This window comes from Amblyomma mixtum, chromosome 8 (genome assembly GCF_055824585.1).
Source record: "Amblyomma mixtum isolate Tamu chromosome 8, ASM5582458v1, whole genome shotgun sequence".
In the NCBI taxonomy this organism is placed as follows: Eukaryota; Metazoa; Arthropoda; class Arachnida; order Ixodida; family Ixodidae; genus Amblyomma; species Amblyomma mixtum.
This window is the reverse complement of record NC_143019.1, coordinates 88,185,519-88,210,745: the sequence shown is the minus strand read 5'-3', so window position 1 is coordinate 88,210,745 and position 25,227 is coordinate 88,185,519. Positions and strand designations below refer to the sequence as shown.

The window sequence follows — 25,227 nt, the reverse complement described above, 5'->3', positions numbered from 1 at the left end:
TCTCAATGATCATTACTGTTTGTAGTAATTTCTTAGTTATCCAAGCTCTCTTATCATCACCAACAAAATATATTAGCAACCTTGAGCCACTAATGTCCCGATTTAACAAGACTTATTACTGCCCTTCAGTGTCCCTTCCAAATAGCTGGCTTCTCATCTTTATAAAGCCATCAGTGCACAGACTAACTGCTCTTGAGGGTGTGAACAAGCAACAGAGCTTACAAAACGCCCTTCCTACAAAGCAGGCTGGTCGCACTTTAACACACAAGCACTGACGAGAAGTGATTCTTCTTCTGTGTCAATCTCTTTTTTTTTTTTTTTTTGCGTTGCAACCTTTTTTGACCATCAACATTCCCCTACTAGCCCAGTTTGCTGTCCTGTGGCAGCAGCCCCCCCCCCCCCCCCCCCCCCCCCCATCCCCGACTCACCGATGTACTCCACCGTGAAGTCGAAATGGAGCTCGGCTGGTTGGACATCGCTGGGTTTGAGCTGGCCTTCCAGGTCCAGGAGCTTCACTTGATCTGCAAAGGCATTGTGTCCACTGTCACCCTGCCTGGCACTGAGCCAACGGCAACACAGCACTTGCAGTTCACCACGAGAACCATGTGGTGGCTGTTCCTTTCTAATGCGACTTAGAGATCCCTGTGCCTTTAATCAGCGACTGCCCCGCTTGATTTCTACGTCTGTATATTGTTGGTCACATGAACAGTCATAACATACTGTCAGTGCATAAATGCAGGTTAATCAGTGTTAGTTTCCTAGTGCTTATTTTCTATTATACTTCTATGCCTGCAATATTTGCAAAAAGCATTCTTATATACTCGTGTTCCTCCCAGGTTCCAACACTGGAGCAATGGATGGGTTACACAAACTGGGGGTGGGTAAATGGTACAGAACACATTACTGGCATTTACACAGCTGCAAGAGAAGTACACCGCAGCTGCTTGGTGCAGTGGCCATTGCGATGTTCCAGTGCTTACACAGGTGCACATCAATATTTTTTCGCGATGGAGGTGGCCTCAGATATCATAAGCTGAACTAGTTGGTGCAGATACGTTATTGCAGGAACTACAGTGCCCAAGCCAGGGCCCCTGTGCTTCAGCTGAAAGTTACGACCCCACGCTTGACCACTTGCCCTTCCGGCTTCAACAATTTCCAATTTTATACGCTGGCTTAACCGTCTTGTGCTCCGAGGAAATAGTGTCTACACATGCAAACTTGCTGCTGCTGGCCGGCACATTTACTAGACCCTATGAAACTGCTTGGTCCGCTGGAAATGTTTTTTTTTTCTTTTACTGTTCCCTCAAAACTGCCACAATTTGCAACTCGCATCGCCGTGACGCGCCTCATGATCCATCCCTGTCTCTGCGACGACTGCGCTGTGACTCTGTAGTGAAGTGAACCACTTACACGATGTCAACACAGCAAGAATCGGTTTCACTACGACTCTGCCACAGCCATGTAAACGCCGCTATAGTCCCGCTGTTCTAAACAGTGCAGGTTGATTCCAGCATGACTAATGAGAGGGATAACAAATAATGCTGAGGAGTGCAACACAAGGTTCTCTGTCACGTCAAAAAAACAAAAAAAACCGACAAGGCCTCAACTCCTAAGTGACACTGATGTGTGCTTCCCGACATTCGGCTCTATTGTCAGATACAACTCAAGTCTGCAGTGAAGCTCCGCCCATATTCAGGACTACAGGACAGGATTCCTTCATGACAAAAAAATAGTCCGATGTGAAAACTTTACTTGTTACCGAAACAAGCAGCTAATCACAAGAAAAAAATTATAAGGTCAAGTGGTTTTATGCCTAGCTTGTTTAATAAACTGGAACATTAAAAAGCTGATTTGGTTTACTGTCTTGAGTGGCTAGCAGAATAATACAGGACGCCGTGGAGCGCGGCCCAGTGTTAGGAACTGCTGTTTTCTTAAGTTGTCTCCTACTATAGCAAGTGCAGTGGAATGCCACAAAGCTTTCTGCTGCCCCAACGAGCTTCTCAGTGAACAGTGAAAGTTCAATGGCAGTCTGGCTGCTCGTCATTAAGAATCCTGCTTGTGAAGGATCTGGGGTGCAAATGTGACAAACGGCAGAAAAAAAAAAAGACTACATTCACGGGTTCTTCCTCACGTCTATTCAGTTTGCACTACAACTCCTTTCTGTTCTTTCAGACTGTCAACCAGTGAGCAAGTGAAGACACCCACTGTCGTAGCAGACGAGCACGGTGTCCCTCTCGATCTGCGTCACGTGCACCGCGTGCAGCAGCTCATGACGGGGCACCATCGTCTCGAAGCCATCTGAGTCCTCGTCCTCGTCGTAGCCGAACCAGCATGCCGACGAGTTCAGGTCGATGGTGTCCAACTTCAGCTGGGAGCCATCATATCTGGGGCAAGCACAAAAAAAATAAAAAAAAAATATGCAGGCTGTCAGGCACTGCTGTAGGGGCACAGGCAGTCAAATGAGCTAAAGAAATGCAATGCCAACAATGAATTTTTCCCTGTGTCTGGTCACTGCAACTGAGAGCAAGTATTCTCAGCACACTCTGTAAACAAATACACCTACATGGGAGTAATGCACTCCCCTCTAATGCACTCCCATTTTACACCTTTCTGTTCAGAGTGTAGGAGGATTACATCGAAAGGGTGGTGCATCGCATGGCCTACTGATAACCACTCGCATATCTCAGTTCCAATATGCTGTGCAACTGAAAATAGACAGAGACAACAGGCTGCAGTGGTGTAGGCTTAGAGCCCCATAAAAACTACCGCGGCATGCCCCTTGGCTTGATGATCTGTCCAGCAGAAGGCAGATCAACTCCGAAATGCTGGATTCCGTTGCAGCCAAAGGCGAATGCAACACGTTAATTTAATTCTCAAAAACACCACCAACTTTTCTCCAGATATCAAAGCATGGTGTCCAAAAATATTGGTATGATTCCCTAGCAGTTTTTTTATGCTTGCGTCTAACTGTGCTGAACACTTCTTTGTCAATTTAAGAGCAAAAAATATTCACAAGATTAGAACTCAGTTTCAGGGGTTTAATGTCCTGAAGCAGCTCAGGCTATGAGGGACGTCGTAGTGGAGGGCTCTGGATCGTTCTGACCACCTGGAGTTCTTCAACATGCACTGACATTGCACAGCGCACAGGACTCTGACATTTTGCTACCATCAAAATGCGACTGCCTTGGCCAGGATCAAACGTGTGTCTTTCGGGTCAGCAGCCAAGCACCATAACCACTGAGCTACCACAGCAGCGATTAGATATAGCCAGAATTCATAATATATAAGAGTTCCTCATAAATGCATGCAAGAGCAATGCAGTTTACTCAGTGAACAGGCGTCAACTCAGGCAACCATTAATGGAAAAACAGAAACCTTTTCTGAAGTTTTAGCATCATTGCGAAAGCTGCGGGGGTGAATCCAAAAGATTGCAGAAAAACGAGCGCGGGACAGAGCAACTTCCCTGCATTACAGCCGTGCTATGTGAAAAATGGTGCACCAGAGAGAAAATAACTACCACCATTTCCACCACCTCTGTAACAGCTGACGAGCGCTGTTAACGCAAGACTAAGAACTGTCCATGCTACTGCGTTCAGGACACTGTCAACAGGTGTGAGAGGCATGAACACGTGTCGAAAGCCTAGCTACTAACCCTCCAGTCCTTACTTGAGCACTTGCCTCATTGACGCCAGTTACTTCAGTAGTGAGGCAAAACCTGCCATCTGCCATCAGAGCCGGTGTGGCTTGATGTTGGGAATTCAATGTACATGTTTTATGGTCAACTGTTTTTGATATATATAAAGCAAGAAATTCACCGACGATTACGGTACTCCCTAACGCGGAATTTCAGTGCAGCTTTAGAAGTGTACTTGAGTATCAGCAAGTTTGGAGCTGCCGCTGCTGACCCTGCTCGAGCAGCCCAGAGCATTTTTTCCCATGTAAGTGAGGTCGTGGAGTGCACGTGGCTTGCTTGCACGCCTGTCTGCTTGGCTGGACAGACGGACGGACGGGTGTCACAGGCACTCACCCTTTCCGGACGCCAACACACAGGATGGGGTAGTCCAGGTCCGGTGTGATGATCATCTCAAACACGCTGAGCCGCGCTGGAACCATGCACTCAAAGTGCTGCAAAGAAAAGGAAAAAACAACAGGCATTGGAAACAAGCTGGTTGAAAAGAAAAATGCTAAACCTGGCAACAGACAGCATCAAGGTGGTGGAAAGAAATGCGCGACAGTGAGTTTGCATGGTGCCACATAAAATAGAAACAGGCACATCCCGAGACTCACCATATTTACTCAAATGTAATGTGATTGCTCGAAACAGGGTAAAAAAAGATGCATATGAATGTAATGCTCGGAACAAGGCTGCAGTGCAGTGAAAGTTGGCTAGAAGTCTATGAAGAAAAGTATCCCAAAATAAATTGCTTTCCTGTGGCTCGTCTTCAAAGGAAGGCCGCCTTTAAGCCTTAACGCTGGATGGCACTTGCTACTGCCTAACGTTATTGCAGGAAAGTTTCATGCACCCGTTCCTTTCCAAGACAGCCACAAAAGATAGCATCAAATGAGGTTGATGCAAAGATACGCACAGAGCCCCACCAGGCCATCACCGCGTTAGCTGCAAACTACAGAGTCCTTGTCTTAAAAACAAAACTTCTCGAAGTCACCCAACCACGTGATATGTCATGTCTTCTGAATGTCAGTGGTTGCTCTCGGCATTTAAATATGTCATCACCTTAGGCGTGAAACTGTCAGGAAATTGCCTGGAAGCAAGTTTGATGTTACTCAAGAGGTCATTGAATAGGGATACAATACCGAGGAAAGCCTTTTTCATGCGCTACAGCAATGCCAAACTTTCCGTGCACCCAAAGCAGATTGCTGCCGTTAGTGTGAGACATCGCCAGCGCTGCGGATATTGAGTGTGGATATTGGATATTGAAAGGCCTTTACATCTCGTGTGTTCTATCATGTTTACTCGGGACATGCATTGAATACTGAATTCGCGTGCGAGAAACAAGGGTGCGAGAAACAAGAAGTAGTAGTAGTAGTAGTAGTAGTAGTGATTACCTTGAGCAGCATGAACTTGGCCAGGGGGTTGTACCACTGCATGAGGAAGACCCCCTGGGGGGAGGCCCCACACAGGTACTTGTAGCCATTGTAGGGATTCCGCCCCACACAGCACCGCACACAGCCCTTGGTGTCTGCCACCTGCAAGAGGAGGTAGGCGTAGTAGGTGTCACACTTGTACACCCTTTGTTGGGCGTGCTTGAAGGGGTGTGAACGGCATGCGACACACTTGGGAATTACTCGTTACCTTTAAAATACGGCTGTGGCTACTACGGTTTACCACTAGCCCCTAAACTTATTTATTTAGTATTTGTTTACAAGGTGCTGCCAGATTAGGCTTAGGCAGGAGTGGGCAGTGGAAAAGTTACTGGTGTTGAAGATTTGCGGGGTCGCAGCGGAGCACCAGAGCAAGATGACCAGCGTGGCAGGCTTCCAGTTCCGAACAGCCCGTGCCGGGCGTGCGCTCCGAGCATGCGCTGTCCGTCTTTAATTTCCTCTATCGCCGGAACGCCGATCTCAGCGCCTGCGCTTTATAGCATCGCCAGGCGCTATACTAGTATTTAGGGTTTAAGAGGGGAAGTTGGTCCAAGAAAAAAAATATTTTAATATCAGAGCGACAACTACAAAATTTCCAGGGAACACGTGTTTTTACATGCTGATTCCAAATCTACCATTTAATTTCATGTAGAACTAGTACTTGTGCACTAATATAATATGTTATGCAAGACCCTGAAGAGAAATCAGCCTTTTTAATTTTCCTGTGCTGCCACCTCGCGTACAGCGCTGGAAGCTCACTGGAAGGGTACTGCGCGCCCAACCCGGCCGGACTGAGTGCCGCTGCGGACCACGTTTTGTTGGAATCTGTCGACGATGGCGTGTCCTGGGCAGCACCTGGTATCTGGAGAATTTCTATGGCTGAATGATGGCTGGGGGCGAAGTCCGAGGCAGGCTGCTGTGCCCACCGAAGAGCAAATTCTTCAGTATCTCCGATCATACGGCATGCGATACGATAGCCAGCTAAGCAAGGGCCGCCGCTTCAGAAATGAAGGCTACATTCGGAACGTAATGTTCAATGAAATATCCCCGATCATTTCCCATTTATATGTGGTAGTGCTGTTTAGCTTTATCAAAACGTGCCGCAGCTTAGTTGCATGGAGGCCGATCTGCATACAGTCGCGATATTGAAAGTGCAAACTCGTATGTGCTTGCTGGCGTGCGATTCCAGTTTGCAGTGTTTTAATGTAAGAACAGATGAAATGGTCACATTTTTGCCTCGAGTGTCCTCTATTTTTTCTTCAGTTCCACCATCCGCCCGTCTGTAGGGATCCGTACGGATGTGCGTGCTGCAAAACGTTTGGAGATAACTTAAATATACCCGATTCACTTTTTGCCCTACCGGATACAAGCCTAAATCCATTTTTGGCGACGAACTGGAAGCGTGTGAGGCTACCGCCGCAGTGCACCTTTGCTTGTTTCTTGAAAAACAGTTGCCTGCGATGAGCGCACGCCATGGTATTATACGTGGACTTGAACGTCTGACACATGGGCTGTGTGGAACGCTTCAGTGGAGGGCTCCGTATTATTATATGCGACTTGGACTTATTTCACGTGTATTGACATACACAGCACTTTTGTATTTCGCCTACACTGAAATGCGGCTGTTGTGGTGTGCATCGAAACCGCGATCTTGAGATCAGCGACCGGAAGTCTGGGTGCCGCGGTGCCGAGGCCTTCCTGCCCACGAATAAAAGATTTCGTGATAGACTGCACCCGCATTTAACCGCGGTACCTCGTCCGTACCTCTCACAAAGTGATTCCTGCTTAGTTTTGATGTTCTTGACGGTGCCCAAGGGCGGCCACGACCATCGAGCCGGCGAACTGCTTTTATCCACGCTTCGCGTCGAAGGCGGTCCCGGGAAGAGTTCGGAAAGCGAAAAAAATCGACTTTGCTTCCCTTTACATATTGGGCATTGCAGCCGTATGCAACACATGTCATAGGCATCGCCAAATGCGTCGTGCTGAGCGTCCAAAGGCTGCAGCAAAGCACCCTGCCGCGTAGGAAGCCGGTTTGTGGAAGCCGCGTAGGAAGCCGAAACATACTTCCAGTATGTTTCGCGACACCGCCGCCAGGGGATGGGCGCATGCGCAGTCGCGTCGTGAAAAAGGCGGATTGTAAGAAACTTTTCTGCAGGTAACTCGCTGAAGTACAAGCCACTGGTTTGTTTTGACGTCAAGGAATGCAGTGAGGGTAACATCATCACCCTGCTTATCACAGAACCTGAGTAAGTGGCCACCTCCAGAGGTAGGAATACAAACTTTTCTTCCCATTTCTAAAGTGACAACTTCCAATCCCCACAACTCAAGTTGAACACAAAACACAGCAAACCTGACATTGTTGCAAGGGCTCAAAAGACAACAGACGACGACGAAAGGGCAAGACAACATGGCACTGATGATCAACTACAGTCGAACCCGGATATATCGAATTCGAAGGGGATCGGAAAATAGTTCAATATAGCGAAAATTCGATATACAGATACAGTAAACTCTCAGTTGTACGAACTCCAGTTTATCAAATATTTCAGAATAATGAACTTTTTAAAAATCCCCGGCAGTTTTCTTATAGATTCTATGCGCAAATGTTTCACTTAAACGAATTTCGGAATAGTGAATGTTTCAGTTTAACGAACTCACTCAGAGGACCCCGGCTTATTTTTCCGATCAGTTCAGCGAAGTTTTGAGCCCTCCACTGCAGGCGCAACCGATGCCCGCCCTCATGACAGAGATCTGTCATCAGCTGGAGGTCGATAGCAATAGTACTTCGTTTGAAGACTATGCACTGTGTGACAGTGCACTGATTACCTGTGCTGGACAGACTGAACTGGAGATTGTTTCCAGTGTTCGTCCAGAGGAAGATGAGTGCGATGAAGAGGAGGCAACTGCAGAGCCAGTTTCAAGCCCTATATAACTCTAGCTGAGGTTGTAGGGTGCATCGGAAAGTTCAGAGACTTTGTGTCTCAAACAGCAAGCTGTGCCAGAAGAAGTTTACAAAAACATTGACTCTTTCGATAGTTTTGTAACTTCTTGTGCTTTAAATGTACAAGTGCAGAAGAAGATTACTGATTTTTTTTCAAAGTGAGAAAGGCAGCGTTTTAACTGCTATGCACCTTGTATAAGTTATGTATAAATTCCATTTCACACTTTTGACACTATGGATGCCATGTCTTATGTTAGTCTAGTGAATATTCAGTTTAGTGAACTTTCAGTTAAGTGAACTATTTCCTTCGGTCCCTTGAAGTTCACTCAAGTGAGAGTTCACTGTATAGGCTAAAACTGCACTCACGATCATAACAAATTGTGGCTTACCGTTTGGAACAGCCGCGAATCACACAGTAAGGGCACGCAATGTCAAAGCGGTTTATTTCGCAGAAAAAAAATCACTAGTAATTTTGGGCTGCTTTTTCCTCTGGGAAACGAAGTTCAAAACACTGGTCTCGATCTTCTCGAGACTGTCCAGGTGCGAGAGCCTGCCTTCCATTTCGCCGCAGCAGCGCCTAATCAGGCTGAACGCTGAGTTCAGTGGCTGTGCACGGACGCGTTTCTTCGACAACACAGTTGTCCTCGTCGTCGCTAGAATCGGCACAGGCACACACAAGAAAAACACGCAAGGCGCAGATGGAGCAGTCCGAGCGAAGCCTATGCGAGCGGTAGTCAACGCGGCTGCGAAGGAATGACAGAGGGAAAAGAAAGTGCACGGAGAAAGATCGGCGCTCTGGGCTTCGTTTTTTTTTTTTCTCTCTCTTCTCCCCAAACCCGCGAGCGACTGTTTTCTCCCTCTTCCTTTCCCCAGGAGGCGTGGCTTGGAAATGTCGCCGCGCGTCTCCATGCCGCGCACTCTCTCCGCTGAGCTCCAATGACCTTGCCCAAGCGCACGCCGGCGGTACGGGAGGAGTGGGAAAGCTCGCGCCGGTGGGGTGCAAAAACGAGGGAACAAAAAAAAAAAAAAAAGGCCCTGTGCCTGCTGACACTGACTGACACTGACTCTCTGCTGAGGCGGCTGAGGACCGGTCAGGAATGTCTTTGGGGAAAGTGCACCTTCCAGGGGCGCGGTGCGGCGTTCAATATATCCAATGTCCGGCGAAAATGGAATTCGATATACAACGCAACTGTCCTATGCTTTTACATAGTATTTTCAAGGGGGTAATCTGTGTGTTCGATATAGCCAATAATTCGAAATATGCGGGTTCGATATATCCGGGTTTGACTGTATTACTTTATTCACAAAGCATGCACATATGGGAAGTAAGGAACCCTAAACAAAAAAAAACAAACACCGCCAGAAGTAAAAACCAGTACGCCCCGCAAGCGCATGCAGGCCGGTCGTGAGTAAGGACCCATGCCCACATTCCACTTTTGGTATCAATCACATAAGGTGAAGCCAGCACAGACTGCAACAAAACATGCTCACTTTTCTGAACAAATTAACCCTTCTTTTCAATGAAGAAGGCTTTGACGACCACTTCGTGAGCCTCTCGACTCCTCTTCTTGAAAATTATCCGCATGTAGTCAAACACTTCAAGGCTTATTCTTTTTTTTCTTGCATGTTTTTCACGTGTCAGCACCAGTGCTGCACAACAAACCCTTTCTCCAGCTGTTTGCTTGGTTTCAACACATTGCACACCGGACAACCAGCAAGCGATATCGCAAGTGGCTGCCAGTGAGGCAGGGACTAAGTGCCGAATGCGCACGTCAGCCCCTGACAGGTGGCTGCATGCGTTGCCACGAAAACAATGTCTACATCTTCTGTACCATAACACATACTGCTTCTTTGAAAGCGGCTGTGTAGCCATTAGGTCGGCAAGTGCAGCACTGCATTGGAGCTGGCCCGGCAATCGGAAAAAAAATAATCATTAATAAAGTGCTCGGGACAGTGAACATTTCTGGACTGTCCTGTATTTCACTGGAAACCAAGCTTCAGGCTCCAATTGAACCTAAAACAGACAGAAGTTCCGGCAAGATCGTACGGCACTGGTGAACAGCACAAACATGAAAAGGAGAAGTGTAAACAGGACAAGTTCAAACAGGAATGGGACAAGTGCAAACAGGAACGGGATAAGTGTGAACAGGACAAGTTCAAACAGGAATGGGACGAGTGCACACAGGAACGGGATAAGTGTGAACAGGACAAGTTCAAACAGGAATGGGACGAGTGCACACAGGAACGGGATAAGTGTGAACAGGACAAGTTCAAACAGAAATGGGACAAGTGCAAACAGGAACGGGATAAGTGTAAACAGGACAAGTTCAAACAGGAATGGGACGAGTGCACACAGGAACGGGATAAGTGTGAACAGGACAAGTTCAAACAGGAATGGGACAAGTGCAAACAGGAACGGGATAAGTGTGAACAGGACAAGTTCAAACAGGAATGGGACGAGTGCACACAGGAACGGGATAAGTGTGAACAGGACAAGTTCAAACAGGAATGGGACAAGTGCAAACAGGAACGGGATAAGTGTAAACAGGACAAGTTCAAACAGGAATGGGACAAGTGCAAACAGGAATGGGATAAGTTCAAACAGGAATGGGTCAAGTTCAAACAGGAATGGCAAAGAAGAAAGATGCACTTGAGTAAGTACCGTTGAAAGAACAGTGGTTGTCCAGGTACACCTTCTATGTACACTGTTTCTGTTCACGCTGTTCACCCCAATAAACCTGCAACATGTGGCGCCCATGCAACGGCGCTTGCCTAACGGTCACTGGTGTCCCCCCCCTCACCTTGGAAGTGGCCGCGTACCGCCGGGGCACCAGCCGCTCGGGCAGCCGTCCCACGGGCAGGCCAAACCGCTGCCCCGCCCTGGCGTGGAGGGCAGCCAGGTCGTGCCTGTACAACTGCTGGTTCTTGCCTGCACAGGGGATGGGGTGGTCGGATGGGTTCAGTGCAACACCACAGAAACAGCCACAGGGCAAAAGAAACAACGTGCAAATGCGTGAAGGTGAATTAGATCAGGGAGTGAACAAACGAACAGATGAAGTCAGAACAAGCGTGACTAAGAAAACGAAAGGCTGACTGACTAAATGACTTGATGAATTAAATTATTGATGGTCAGGTTGCACTGGGTTTTATTAAAAATTGGACATTTGAGGAAATGCACAAGATAGTGAACATTACAAGCATATTTTTACTACGGGAAAACTGTGGAACACTCATTCACTTCTTATAGTACAATGGCACATGCATGGAGACACAAACAATAAAAGTACATAATTTTGGGTGCTCCAAACATATTCACACATTTCCGAATGATGCAAATGTAGGAGCCAGGACTCTACCCAACTTTTCCTCGAGTGCTGCCCTCACAATGCCAATGCCGTAACTGCCAGTCACATATATGCACCGCGAGCATAGAGCGGTGGTGCGTGAACATAAATGAATCCCGTCAGCCATAGAGAGATTTGTGCAAATGCACTTCCCATGCCTCAGAGTAGGATTTTGTTAGCTCTTCTGATCATATGAATTTCAGGTACTAATAAAAATTATTTTTTCCAACCATGCAAGATTTTAACACAGTTCAGTGGTGAGAGGCAAGCTAGTTTTAGAGCTAGTTAACTAGTCAACACCACAGCACTGAATGTCTCCTTTTCCATGAAAAAGCAATAAATACACCAGGTAATGTTCCTATATCAAACCCATAATACCCTAGCTCAGAAGCCTAGCCTTGAATTCAGCTTCACGCACAAGTTTGACAGCTGTTTTGCGCAGAGCAGCAAACCTTACAAAAACTGATCATGAAAAGCAGTTCAAAGGCATTTTTTAAACATGCTCTCCTACTAACACTGATGCCTGGACCTGTTGGAACAAAACTGGTGACAAAAAAAAAACACAAGGACAACACAGCACTTGGATGCACCAGTCTTCCCAGGTGCGACTCGTTATTTCTGCATTGCTTTTGAAACATGTTCTCCTACACAAAATGATTCTCCGTTCATAAATGAAATCATGCAAATAAGAAAGGAGAAAATCATTCGCAATATCTGTGAAAGAGTAACGAACGCTGTCCCTAACATTTTTATGAGATACAGCACGGGCCCGATTTTTTTTTTCTAGAAAAAATGTGCCCAGACATAAATCAGGTCGCAGCAAGTCTTTTCATCAAGTCTAAAATTTTCATGGGCATAAAAGATGGGCAAATATTGCTCTCACAATGCAACACAGCTGACTCAATAGGAGGCCTATAAAATCACAATGGCCGCAGTGTTAGTTTTGGTAATTTGATAACCATCTACATTTGGTCCCAAAGGCAGCACATTAAAGCCTGTAAGATAAGCTGTGCCGGTATCACCCAGCTGACAGATCAGACACAGGGCACATCAGTAAAACAGTGGCAGAGTAAGCATGTTGAATAGAGTTGTTTGTTTGCACCGTCCATTTATAGCTACGGCTGCTACAAAATATCCTTCAGTCGGCCATTAAATAACACGTTTAGCCAGCCACAACAAAGTCTGGCAGTCCCAACGGAAGAAATTTTCCAAATCAGTGATGCACCACGGTGTCAGCAAAGTGCTAGCCACCATGAAACCATCATGAATGGGTTCGCTTGCGCTGCATTAGTTGTACACGCAAAAAGTTGAAGCCTCTGCTTCACAGACTGATGCTTTTGATTCTGCAGGCAAACGTGAACATAACAATGGCTCACCTGATAACGACATGAGAACATCCTTGATGACAAACATCCACGATGTTCTCCGGGGGAATATCTGCAGACACGAACAGAATAACAAAACGAAGTTGCTCACAGCTCGGAAGTTTCAGGCAACGACAGGCAACTGGCAGGTCAAAGAAATTCCAAATTCTGAGTGCATTTTCTTTTGGCAGACAGCTTGAAGACATTCCGGAAGTCACAAAAGTCGAATGCCTTGCGATTATCTGTGCCAGTGCATCGGATATGATGCATGTAGTGTGGGCACCAAATACCTGTCACAGATCTTCATGGCACGCTTGTACCTAATACTGTTCTGCACTGTAAGCATGCACAGACCGGTTTCGGCATACGCGCAGGTGCAAAGGCTTCGGAAGTGTCCACAGTCTGAGCTAGTGACTGTCATAGTGACTGTCATCGTTGGGTACACTGTCTTCCGAGAGGTCCTTGACAGAGATATTTCTCCATAGAAACATGTCTTGTCTACCATCGGATGCGTTCGATATCCCGGATTTCTTGAAATCCCAACCGGTGAGCTCCTTGGGAATGCTGGCCCAAGCATTCACGATACAACTGCAGAGCAAGGGCCGGAGTGGCCCGTGTCGGGTGGCAGTAACTGCAGGCTCTCCCTACCTCATCAGACCATGTAGCAGCGCTTGACACGGTACCGATGCTTTTGGCAGCTACGATTACTTTCTTTTTAAAATCAGCCGAGTACTGTTTTTGCGGTTCCGATACCCTAGGGGGCCGGTGTTTCCATAGGAATTCATTACACTCTAAACTGAAAGAAGTAAAAAAAAAACCCTTTTACAAGAGGGAGTGCTCTAGAGGACAGCTGACTCCCTTTCTACACCCATTCAGGCACATTTGCATTTAGGGGGTAGGGCGGGTGTCAAAATTTCTGGTGGGGGGAGGTTGAGTAGTGGAGAAGCTGTAGTCACTTTTAATTTTTTTGTATTTGTGCCATCGACGTGTCGCTAAGGAATAGTATAGTTTATGACTACAAGATTCATGACAAAGATGACAAAAACTCTCCATCGAGTACAAAAGAAAAAAACAATTTGTTACAACTTAAGGCTGTGCCTTCACGAAAACATGGGGCTGTGTGGAGAAACCACTGATGGAAGGTGCGATCGTCCTGCGCATCGCGAGGTCAGGTCAGCTTAGCAAAATGGAATCGAAAACGAAACTACCCACCTACAACACCACTAGATAGCACCTCCTCTTGCTCGAAGTGTGATGCTGATGGCCCTCAATAATAACGAAACTGCAACTGCAGACTTTGGCCGAAAATTGTTCGCATCCACACATAATACTAGGTGGCAATTTTAATCGCTCAAATCTAGAGAAAAAGAACCTCATATTATATGTGGGTTTCTAAGATGTACTTTGTCAGAACAAAAATGTCGGTCATGCATCGCTGTTTGAGCCACTCAGTGAACAAGGAGACGTCAAGGCAACAATGCTAACATTAAGTGCTTAACTATTTCAGCCACGCAGCCAGAAACCATGAGCACCATGCTCACCACCGAGAAGTTAGCCGTGGCTAATGAGACTGCTGTCCATTTTGGGTGGAAAAACAGCGCAAAAGGGACGGAAGACAAAGATGAAGGAAACCACACGGACGAGCGCTGACTCACAACTATTTTTTTATTCAGAAAAAACAGACATTTACAGTTAAAAAAGTTACATGACCTGACGTCACCCGCGCACATGCCCAGAGTACAACAGTCTAAGAACTATATTATGAGTTAAGATTAAAACCTTACAACGCGAATTTCAGAACACTGTGATTAACCAAAAAAACACGAGACAGCCAGAAACAAAAAACAAAGGCACTAAAAAACAAAACAAAACAAAAATCAGGTGTTGTCAAGAAACGAGACCTCTTTATTGACCATCAATAAGGAAGGCTGAGTGATGCATTCATCCCGTCTTTTCCGAATATGATTCTTGACAACACCTGATTTTTGTTTTGTTTTTTAGTGCTTTTGTTTTTTGTTTCTGGCCGTCTCGTACTTTTTCGGTTAATCATAGTGTTCTGAAATCGCGTTGTTAGGTTTTATTATTGACTCATGATATAGTTCTTAGACTGTTGTACTCTGGGCATGTGCGCGGGTGACGTCAGGTCATGTGACTTTTTAACTTTAAATGTCTGTTTTTTATGAATAAAAAATAGTTGTGAGTCAACGCTCGTCCGTGTGGTTTCCTTCATTTTTGTCTTCCGTCTTTTTCGCGCTGTTTTTCCACCCAAAATGAACGTATACCAACTCACCCAACTTTCCATTCTACTAATGAGAGTGCTGTCCCCGATTTCACGTTCACACGCTCTGCAGTCATTACAGGGCTAACGGAGACGAGAGACCAGAGAGGGCGTGCACTCACCTGGTCCACGCAGGAGTCGTGAATCTCGTTTAGGTTGAGTGTGTAGATGCCTTCCTCACAGCCAAACAGGATGTGCTGGTCTGCACGCAGCAATGAGAGAAGAGAAGAATAAAAAACTTGGACGACACTTAACCGGCCCTTTTAAGAACACAGTGTGACAGCATCAGAGATGCCCCTCCGTGCAAGTACTTGTTCTCTTGCACAGATTCATTGATCGCAGGGAGTTCTTATACCAGTACCGGGGCAATAGTGCTTCGCTTGACCACTCCATCACAAGTGGAGTGCCACTGCCCCGGTAGGTGGCTGTCTCAAACACAGCCACCGGTGTGGCTAGCAAGACCCAGGTTGCTTGACCATTTTTATGCAGGCAATTTGCACTGGACTTATCTGAATTAATTTCACTGCCCCAAGCTTTTTTTGTGAGGACACCGGCTCTTCTGAATCGAAATTCAATGCTGTCACATTAAAAAATGCAGGCAAGCATAAGCTGGCACTGCAATTGTGCCACCAGTGGTGACATGTGGAAGCTGAGGTTGTGTCAAGGCTTATAGTTTGCTTTAAAGGGACACTGAGGAGAAATTGAAGTTGACTTGTATCGACAGAATACCAGCTCCTGATTACAAAAACGCCACTCATACTGACAACAAAGCTCTTGTAACGTAGAAAAGAGCAAGAACCAAAGTACAGGTATCGCCGCCACAGGCCAAACTCGCAAGTACAAGCGTGATGACGTCATAGGACAAGACAGTGTTGCTGGAACCAATAATTCTAGCAACACTGGGACACGAGGACCCAAGAATCAATGAGGCACAGCCAATGCATGCGCAGATCTCCTTGACGTTGCCAGATGGTGCCACGTACCCAGCAGCTACGCGCATGCCTGCAGCATCTGGACCAATCAGTGCCTGCTCACTGGCGGTAGGCGGGCTCCCGGTATTCCGCGAACGGTAACAAGGTACAGGGTATGCTAAAGGTGTCTATTTGTGAGAACTTCGTTGACGGCTTCGAGAACGGGATCCATCGTAACAGTGGCAAAACGCCGGGGCAAACGTAAACGAAGCGACGGTAGCAACGACCGCAATAGCATAGATGCCTTCAACGTGCGGCCGGCAGTAGCTTTCTTTTCGAGCTAGGCCGCACTGCTGGCCGCCAGAAATCATGGAGTCTGCGTTACATCATGCGCACGTCATGTTTCACGTCACTAAGTCCTGTGTCGTCATAAGAGAGTCCCAAGTTTGAATCAGAGCGGTGGGAAAAACTTTTCCAAATTCGAATCCCAATTTCTTAGGAATAAATGCATCTTTCGCTGCCGGCCAAGTGGCAACAAAGCCATGAAATGTCGAACTCTCGGATTTTCTTTTAAAAAGAATATCAATAAAGCTCTCCTCACTGCCCCTTTAATGCCAAAAAAAAAAAACTGATTACAGTTAAACCTGGATACTGTAATGAAATTGAAAAGTCCAGGATTTTTCGTTACATCCAGGATTTTGTTATATGCAGTTTTTGTGAGAAGACTAAAGCACAATGCAAAACAGAACAATAGTGCAGAAAAAATAATGCAGGCGAACCCGGCCAGAAAATGTTTGCAGAGAACCCCGTTACTCGAAGTCATAAACACGGATACACCTCTCGAGATTGCGCTGATAGTGCAACTGCAGTAGCAGCCGCTCTGTTCGAGAAATGAGAAATTTTGTTATATCAAGGATTCGCTATTGGAGGTTTGTTACATCCAGGTTTAACTGTAAGCTGGTACAAGAACCATAGCACTGCATATTTAAGATTAACATGTTTATGCCCCACGTTACAGTCTGCCAAGCTCAGAATATATGGTGACAGGCAATCACTGAATGATGATGGAAACGCTTGTGAGAGCGACGCATGTAATCAATGCTTAATCACTTCCATTATGAACCTGACATGCTAAGGAGGATTTTAGTTCCTGAGATATTATAATTAGTTCCTGAGATATTAATATATAACATGCCATTGTCTGCTCAAACAATAGGAAAAAAATGGGCCACCAGAAATTTAATTTTAATATGTGGGTAGATAATACAATGTGTGACGAATGCAACACTGGAAGCAGTTTTCAGTTTTTTGTCCGTGTGGACAAAGGGGCTTAATAGTTAGTTTCATGTGTGTCGTGTTTTCTGGCACTCTATGTCTGGTTAACTCACTTGAAAACTAACTATTAATACCATTTGTCCACACGGACAAAAAACTGAAAACTGCTTCCAGTGTTGCATTCCTCACACAGTGTAGTATCTACCCACATAATGAAATTAAATTTCTGGTGGCCCATTTTTTTTTCTATTGTTCAAGCAGACAATGGCATGATGTATATTAATATCTCGGGAACTAATTGGCCTAGAAATAAACAAATTGCATATTTGAAATCAGTAGAAAAAACTGAATAAGTCTGTAAAATTTCATTGTATTTGGTCTGTAAATAAAAAAAAATGCTTTAAGACCCATGTCCCCCCTTAATACAGGCCAAACTCAATTTGCTCTCACTGCAAGTCCTTTTAATTCGGTGCCCTTGGCATTTTGAGTGAACGAAACCTTACATCCAAACCAAGTGCCCCGCTCACCCCTGGTCTCCGGGTGTATCCAGCTGGTGCTGCAGAGGATCTTGAGGGGGCACCCGTTGAACACCTTGGAGAAGCAGGCACCCATGTGCACCTTGGGCGTCGGGGGGAGGCCATTGCTCACGGGCTTCTGCTGGGAAGTCCATCAAAGAGACATGCAACACAGCTGCAGGCAATAAGCTGAACAAGCTATCACCGTCATTTCCCTCTCCTAGAAGTGAGTGCAAAGGTGGTCAGTTCTCCTTTCATTTCCTTCAAGTGGTGCGTTCAAGAGAACACCGTCATGCAAGCAGGCTGCCCAAATAAGCTGTGTTGTGCTTCCACTGATGCGACAAACGACTCACTCTCTCCACGAATGGGTGGGGACAGTCAAGAAATGCGCAGGAAAAAGTCCGATTGACAACAGTGCCTTTTAAATCTGTCCTTTCAAAATACGCTGTCTCATTTTCTCTCCATCTCGGCATGTTTGCTTTTATTTTTATCTTACCGAGAGGCCTTTTCCACAGCTTGATGTTCCACGCGCGTGCATCCACTGGGAATAAAACTATGCAGACGCTGGAGTCACCATTAACACGTTCACCGCGGCAGTGATTTTTGGAGCCCTAATCCCTGTGCACTGTGACCCACCATTAGATTTTCTTTGGTGTGGCGTCCCCAACCAGTGAGCATCAAGAGAAATCGACTGATTGGAGCCAACGATAGACAGAAACAGCAACCTGACATGGCTGTTTTTCGCAGGCTTTGAAAAACCTGAGCTGTCCCATGGCTTCATAGTACCACTCAGTTTTTGAGTCACACAGCTGGGATACACGACGTGACCCATCAATGACCCACGATGCAGTGAATGTGTTAGGAGCGGAATGTGATATCATTAGGCTTAGCATTTGTCGCAGCATCTGTAGCAGCTTCTGTGTGTGCGTCAGCTTCTACGCACTTGTCGGTCCACCAACTGCTACATTCGGACTGCTAGCTGGAGAAACGGGTATGCGCTATGCTGCAACAGTGCCGACATTTGCATATATCACATTCTGTTATGATCTTTGACTGCGATTCTCTATCTAAGTCACTGTCTAGAAATTAGGTTGCTCACAACCTGCCGGCAGGTTGTGATGACATCACAAGGCCACGTGACCTCTCTCGACCAATCAACGAATTTTGGCGTACAGCCACTCGAGCTGCGCCGCCGCACAGCCAGTCTTTCATTATTTCGCAAGTTATTTTACAGCCATCTACAAACTGCACCTTACATGGTCCCTCCGGCAAGCATATCTCACCGCACTCTCCATCAACTCCTGATCAGCTATCCACACGCACGCATCGTCACCTTCGTAGCGTCATTTTTTTCCTTGCACCACCGCGGACTGGAATGGCCTTCCCGCTGACATTGCAACAATAACCTGTGCCGCGAACTTTGCGTACAGAGTCTACAGCTATATGTCATCATCATAACGCATGATTACTTTCTGCCTCACCGAACACTGTACCCACCCCTATGTAATGCCCCTGAAAAGGGGTCTTTAAGGGGGGACACTGGTCTTGAAAAAAAAAATAAATATTAATGAAGTCACAGTTACGAAATCTTCAGGGAATATGTATTTTTGTGTGCTGATTCTAAATATGTCATTTAATTTCATGTAAAATAATTCCCTGAGCACTTATGCACCTTTTACGCTAGTATTTTGCAAAGAGTTTTGAAGAAAATTTGCTGCGGGAAACTCGCTGAAATGTATGCCATTGGGTTCTCTGGACACCAAGGAATACAATAAGGGTGAAATTGTCTTCCTGCCTATCATAGAATTCTATAGTTTTGGAGTTGTCGCTTCAGAAATGAGAAGGAAAGTGTGTATTCCTGTTTCTGAAGTGGCAGCTTCAGTACCCTATAACTCAAGTTCTATGAGAGCCAGGATGATAATTTTACCCTTATTGTATTCCTTGGTGTCAAGAGAACCCAATGGCATACATTTCAGCGAGTTTCACGCAGCAAATTTTCTTCAAAACTCTCCGCAAAATACTTGCATAAAAAGTGCATAAGTGCTCAAGGAATTGTTTTGCACGAAATTAAATGACATATCTAGAATCAGCACACAAAAATACACGTGCCCTGAAAATTTCATAACTACGACTAAATTAATAAAATTTTCTTTTCAAGACCAGTGTGCCCCCTTAAGGAGATAAGACTGACTGATTGATTGATTGATTGATTGATTGATTGATTGATTGACTGTGGCACCAGACATCGGCGGGGTTTTGGTGCAAGGACAACCCTGATGCTACTGCATTAAAAATGAGGTGCTTGATATAGCAGCGGACAGCATAATGGTCAACATTCTCACCAGGGGCACATTGGGCACTAGGTGGGAACGCCGCTTCTCCTTCTTGCGTGGCGGAGCCTCGGGTCGCGTCACTGCCGCGTCCTGCGAAGCGGGGGTCTCCGGATCGGACAGGGGCTCCTCCTCTTCGCCGCCCGCACTGCTGGGGGGGTGCCTCCGCTCCAGGGTGCCCCCCGTTGGCGTCAGGCTGCCCTCCCGCGCGTCCTCCACTGCACCCACACCACACCACCAAGGGAGGGGTGAGGAAGAGAACTAAGAATTCCTGCTCCCTTTCCAACTTTTCCCATTCTGATCCTCGCACCAGTGCAGCCACGGAGCAAACAGAACTTGCTCTAGTGCAATCCAGCGATACCGCTGGTCAAGAAATTCCAGTGTGGTCCAAAGTGGTCCAAAGTGATGCCAGTGACCCAGTATCCCCCGCCCAGCACAACTCTAGTGAATTTGGCGACTGCCAGTGACCTCAACAAAATCATCACGAAAAACAGTCCTCTCACATTGGGTTAGCAAGACAATGGGTTCGCAGTATGAATGCTCCACCTAACAAAGAAAACGACACACCAATTTCAATAACCAGGAGAGTGAAACAGAGATCTGTGTTGTGTTGGGCTTAATGGCGCATAAGCGACTAAGGCTGACATGCGCCAAGCTCAAGGTATGGAAAAATTGGTTTGAGCAGAGTCTGCAAACAAAGTGGATGAAAACGGTGGTGTAAAGGGCCTAAAAGTAATTTTCTTTACGTTGTGGAAAAAAACAGCCATATAGTGTATATATTCTGTTCTGTTCTTTCTAATAAACCTTAGTTGCGAGTCAGCGCTTGTAGTGTCTCCCCTCTTTTCTGTGTTTTCTGTCTTAGTTTGCGCTGTTTTTTTCCACCATGAATTCACACCAACTAGCCCAAATGTCTGCTTTGCTAATTTTCTTTACCTAGTAGATGAAAGACAAGCATTTTAGAAATGTCTGATAGCAGAAACTTTTCAAGGTTGGGTTACCTCCGCAGACATCCTTGGCTCAGCAAGGGTTTCGAGGCTCCCAACAACTCAGATAAAGACCTCAGCCTCCTTCTCATGGAACCAAAGATTTGATGGCTGACTAACTTCATCTGTGGTTCCTATTTTGTGCACAGCACGATAGCCAGCATGCACAGCCTTGCATAAATTATTAGTCCGTAAATGGCCTTCAAGCATTCTATGCTCCTGAACCTGTACATCTCGTCTATTTCGGATTTCTCTAATCCGGTTAGGTACTGCCACATTCAGCCGCATAGGTTTTTCTCAAGACATCATGACCCAAAGTGCTCTCATGAAAATGTGCAGGCCCTTTCCACATCGCCAGTCCCGTACCTGGGCTATCTCCCAGTATGTCCGTCTCCAGCATGGCATAGCTCGTGGCGGGCAGCCTACCCGCGATGGGAGTAGCCTCCAGGGTGCCGTCCCTTGTGTCGCTGTCTCCCTTGCTGTGGACCCCGTGTCCGTTCTCATGCGGTGGACCCGACGGCCATGGCTCCTGCAGGACGCCACAGCAAGAAAGAACCAGATGCACAACCCCACATTCAACGACACAGTGACGCACCAGGCTTTACTGCCATAGATAGCTCTTGTGTAATGCTGATAGTCCACATAATTTTGAAGAGACAGCTCGAAACATTCTTTCCAATATCTTTTTTTTTACTTTCTTTCTATTATCCATCATTTTTCATGTTTAAAATACATCAAAGCGGCCTTTGCTGTATCTAGGAATTCAAATATGCTACTCATTTCCTTTCTCAAGAGGTCAGCAATCCACAAGTCTGCTGTCAAGAAAAATGTTGCATTATATCACCCACTATGCACCCTTAAAAGTATGCATTTCTGCATAGTCATCTTCTCCCAGCTTGAATAAACTATTAAAACAAACTGTATTTTGTAAAGTACTGTGTGTGAAAGAGCGCCAGTTCAAATCTGCATAGGCACTGCTGACTTCACAGCAGCCTAAGCTCATTCCCTATTAGTTGTTTGACCAACGACTGACACCAGTAGAGAGTTATGTCGTCAGTTGATGAAGGTAATGCCGAGCTCCTTGTCATCGACAAGTTTCTTTTATGTGCCTAAGTCTGTCGCAAAGTCACAGGGCTAACCATGAGATGCTAGAGTTCCAAAGGATGAACTCAATAAACACGGAGCAAACTTGACAGAAAAATTCGAAATCATTCCAATCTGAGGACCACACAGTCGAGTAAATGGACATTCCAAATAGTCGACCTAAACTGGCCCTGTACAGAGCAAAAAACTTAACGTGACGAAATACATCTGACATTTGAGCAACGGTAAGAATGCAGAAGTAAAAAGAGCACATCAACAGAGTCAGATTAGCCCAGCTACGCTTGTTTGCACGACACAAGACAGCCCTAAGCAATTCAATGCTTACGTATACTATACACAATGCTAGATAATCTATTATTTTTTTTGCCATGACAGCGCATAGCTCTGTACGACCGCCACCGGCTGGCACGCTTGATTCTCACCGCACGTGCCCGACGCCGCAGTCACGTGACCTTTGTCACCTGTTTCTTTACCTCCTGTCCCAAACAAGGCGGGCGACACCTCAGCAGCCAGCATTGTCCCCGTTTCCTAATCAGGAGGATGGCTACCATGCAAAAAGTGCCACTAAAGCAATACTTAAAAAAGAAAGAAAACTTCGCTGTCACTTAAAACTGTCCAGAGATACAAGGAAACATTTTTAAAGTCATCTACAAAAGTATCCTTGCAGTGTCAGATTTGCATGAAGCTTTACTGCCAACCACCTAGTCAGCTCCTTTCACAATGCATTTTTCCTCAAAGAGTAAGTTAAGACTACGATACGGTCAACAGGTCAAAGGCTGCAAAACTGCAATGAACATTGCAGCAATTTTCTTGAATGGGCTTCTCACATGCCAAGAATGCCCCGACTAAAACAGCCAAGTGCATGCTTGGAATATCAGTTAGGGCTCACTGGTTGCCAGTTATAATAAGATGTTCACAATTTTAAAAAATAAACAAACAATAATGAGCCCAATGTGCACACATGCACGTGCACGCACACACAGCTGTTAAGTGAATAGTGGTGCGTTACGCATTGTCATACAAACAATCAGCACTAGTCCTATGTAGGACTGCAAACGCCGCAAAACATCAGATAACTGACACACATGCAATGTCATGGCATAAGCCTTCGGACTGAGATCTCAGCATGAACTGCTATCTGGCTATATGGGCAAACTTTCATGTAAGACCATGTACCAAAAGACAGTACACAAAGCCAGAAAAAAAAAGAAGAAAAACAGGACGAACAGGAGCCTGAGCTACAACTGGGCTCGTGTTCAGACTGTCCTTTTTTCACACTGGATGTGTCTTTGCTTTGAATGTGAGGCCAGTTGGACTGTTGTCAGAAAATGCCTAGCAACGCCTGCCGAATCAATGGGTACTGGGCTTGACACGCATCACGGGCTCCTACATGGCCGAACCCAACTGTGGCTGACAATACTTCATACAGCCACGCTCCACAGAACCCAACTGGAAGTTTCTGAGCTGGATTCAAAATTGCGGCTGCCACCTAGAATGTGGTATAAGCGAAATGGCACAAAAATTGAAACTTAAAATGACACATGTCGGTAAATATGTCACAAACTCTTGCGGTAAACATGCCATCGAAGAATCATGTCAGCATAAGCGAATAGTGCATTGCTATCAGATATAACCCAAGCAGAGTAGACGCCAAACAAGGCTCTATGGTTGTATTTCGTTAAATATACTCTAAAGCGAAATGGCAGCCTGGGCTCCGGCAGTCAAGGCAACGGTCTCGCACCTTGCGATGGTGGTGTGGCTACCCATCTTCTTCTTTACAATTTACGATGTATATACCGACCTTTTACCGTCATCTAACCTTTGTTATTGCAGTGGTTAATGATGTGAATACTGTCCTCTGATTTCTGCGCCTTCCCTGCTTGGACAAGACTAAAGAGTCTGCGATATCGCATCGATGAGAAAAATAAAAAGAACTGCTTTCTGTGGTGCTTTCTTCGTAGCTGAAGATGCATTTGGACTCTAACAGCATATCTAGATAATGAGACTAATCTTTCTTTCAGCATTGAACTGGTCCAACCAAGTAGTGGCACTTGCCACATGCATTAAAAAGTTATATGTGAGCAATGGTTTCATGTACCACTAAATTGTGCACATATGAGGGGCACACCAGTGAGGCACTTGTGGTGCGAGGGAAAGTACACTTTTAGAATGTCACGTCGGCATCGACACAAGGCTAAAAGCAAGACGACTTACCGCGCTGTCTGCCTTGTCCATTGGAAGTGTGGCCCTGGAAGTGGGAGAGAATTTGAAAGGTACTTAAAGAAGTGCTCCGTTAAGCTCTGTGGAGCTGCGTTACCATGCAAGGTGCTAGTGTCAGCATCAAGCTGTGCTAACAGGACAAAATGCCTACGCAAGCAAAACAAGTCTGTGCACATATGAGAGCTTTCACTCTATATCGAGTGGTTAAGAGTGCCTTAAATACCTGCCAAGCACACAGCTAAGAGTCTGCACTAAAAAAAAAAAAAACACATCCAGAAATGTTAGAAACCACTAAGGGAAGTGTGAGTGGGACAGATATGATCATACACTGCTTAACCATTCTAGGATTAAATCATCATCCTAAATTTCTAGCGTAAATGCAAACACTATACTTGAGGGAACAAGAAGAAGAGAGGTCAAAAGCAAAGAACTATCCAGAACAGAACACACTAATGTAATGATGTTAGTTACAGGTGCAATAAGTGTACTAGTTAACAATAAGGTGTCAGGCACTTGAGGTAGGCACACGAAAGAAAGAAGTGATGCACTGAATAGTTGTGAGTAAACCATGAAAAACACACACACAAGCAAAAAAGCACTCAACCACAACTGTTTCGCTATTTGTAACAGAAGACGACAGTCAAGCCAAGCCAAGGCCAGAATTGCCCAACAGCAGAAATGCAGTGAAGAGTGGCAGTGATAAAGTGAGACGGCAAGCAGCAATTTAAAAAGCACCGCGACCGCAAAGGCTTGCAAAGGCATACAGGTGTCCATTTCAAAGCACACAGTGCACAAGCTCGAATGCGTACAGCCCAAAAGTTGTCAGAGGCAGCGTTAGAGTGCAACCAGTGAGAGAAGAGTT

General features: G+C 45.8%; 1 protein-coding gene across 14 annotated transcripts in view; it reads right to left on the bottom strand.

The window, feature by feature from the left end:
• hppy (MAP4K3-like protein hppy) overlaps window positions 1-25,227 on the bottom strand; it is a 180,378-nt gene that overhangs the window by 20,633 nt on the left and 134,518 nt on the right. For 11 of the 14 annotated variants that reach the window (XM_089558648.1, XM_089558651.1, XM_089558655.1 and 8 more), the window contains 11 exons: window positions 24,360-24,393; window positions 21,408-21,570; window positions 20,071-20,276; window positions 17,741-17,870; window positions 15,150-15,229; window positions 12,762-12,822; window positions 10,843-10,970; window positions 5,065-5,205; window positions 4,028-4,125; window positions 2,206-2,384; window positions 429-521 (listed from right to left, as the gene is read on the bottom strand). In XM_089558648.1, coding sequence (XP_089414774.1) covers window positions 429-521; window positions 2,206-2,384; window positions 4,028-4,125; window positions 5,065-5,205; window positions 10,843-10,970; window positions 12,762-12,822; window positions 15,150-15,229; window positions 17,741-17,870; window positions 20,071-20,276; window positions 21,408-21,570; window positions 24,360-24,393 — 1,313 coding nt within the window. The remainder of the gene's footprint in view (window positions 1-428; window positions 522-2,205; window positions 2,385-4,027; window positions 4,126-5,064; window positions 5,206-10,842; window positions 10,971-12,761; window positions 12,823-15,149; window positions 15,230-17,740; window positions 17,871-20,070; window positions 20,277-21,407; window positions 21,571-24,359; window positions 24,394-25,227) is intronic. The other 3 variants (XM_089558649.1, XM_089558652.1, XM_089558662.1) reach the window with 1 other exon arrangement.